At 33.3% G+C, this 699-nt stretch overlaps 1 protein-coding gene across 1 annotated transcript; it reads right to left on the minus strand.

Annotated features, from left to right (window-relative positions):
* On the minus strand, positions 1-408 carry LOC11408483 (SKP1-like protein 1A). The gene has a single exon (XM_003620985.1). The coding sequence runs from the start codon at positions 406-408 to the stop codon at positions 1-3; it is 408 nt and encodes a 135-aa protein (XP_003621033.1).
* Between the last annotated feature and the right edge of the window lie 291 nt (positions 409-699).

Raw genomic sequence — 699 nt, forward strand, 5'->3', positions numbered from 1 at the left:
TTACTCCGGACGGTAAGCATTTATAATGTTGAAAATCTTACCAATATCCTCCGGCTTCTTATCCTTGATCATGTCTGCTAGAGTCTTGATTGAAAGATCCAAGATACTTGCAGCCCATATGAGATTGAAGAGCGTAACATTATCAACCTCGACGAATTCAGTGTACCATTTGTTAAGTTTATCATCAAAGAGCTTTTCATAAGAACTGGCAGCCTCAACATGTTTCTTGCAATACTCAATAACCTTAGCCAATATCTTGCCCGTTATGCGCGGAACCAGGATTTCAATGTCGTCGGCAACATCATCGGTCAAATTCTTGATTGATTGGAACACCACCTCTTCGATTTCAAAGGTCACGCTGTCGGAACTCTTCAAGGTGATCTTCTTCGTGGATGATGATGATGCCATGATTTTGATACCCTAAATCTTAAATTTATTTCTGTTCTGAGTTTGATACCCTAAATCTCTAAAGTTACAAATTTCTTTTGTTTTGTTTTTTTTTAAATGATCTCATATCTTAGATATAGAATGTGCATGTAACAAAAAAAACAAAAAAAAAAATTGTGTTAAGTCTCTTGGTCTAAACCCTAAAAAAAAAGGTCTCTTGGGTAAGTTTTTGGAGAAAAAAATGTTACAAATTTTCTAATTTTCTATTTTTTTACTAAAACCTATTTACTTTTTTTTTTTTTTTTGAAAAAA

Source organism: Medicago truncatula, chromosome 7 (assembly GCF_003473485.1).
Source record: "Medicago truncatula cultivar Jemalong A17 chromosome 7, MtrunA17r5.0-ANR, whole genome shotgun sequence".
Taxonomy (NCBI): Eukaryota; Viridiplantae; Streptophyta; class Magnoliopsida; order Fabales; family Fabaceae; genus Medicago; species Medicago truncatula.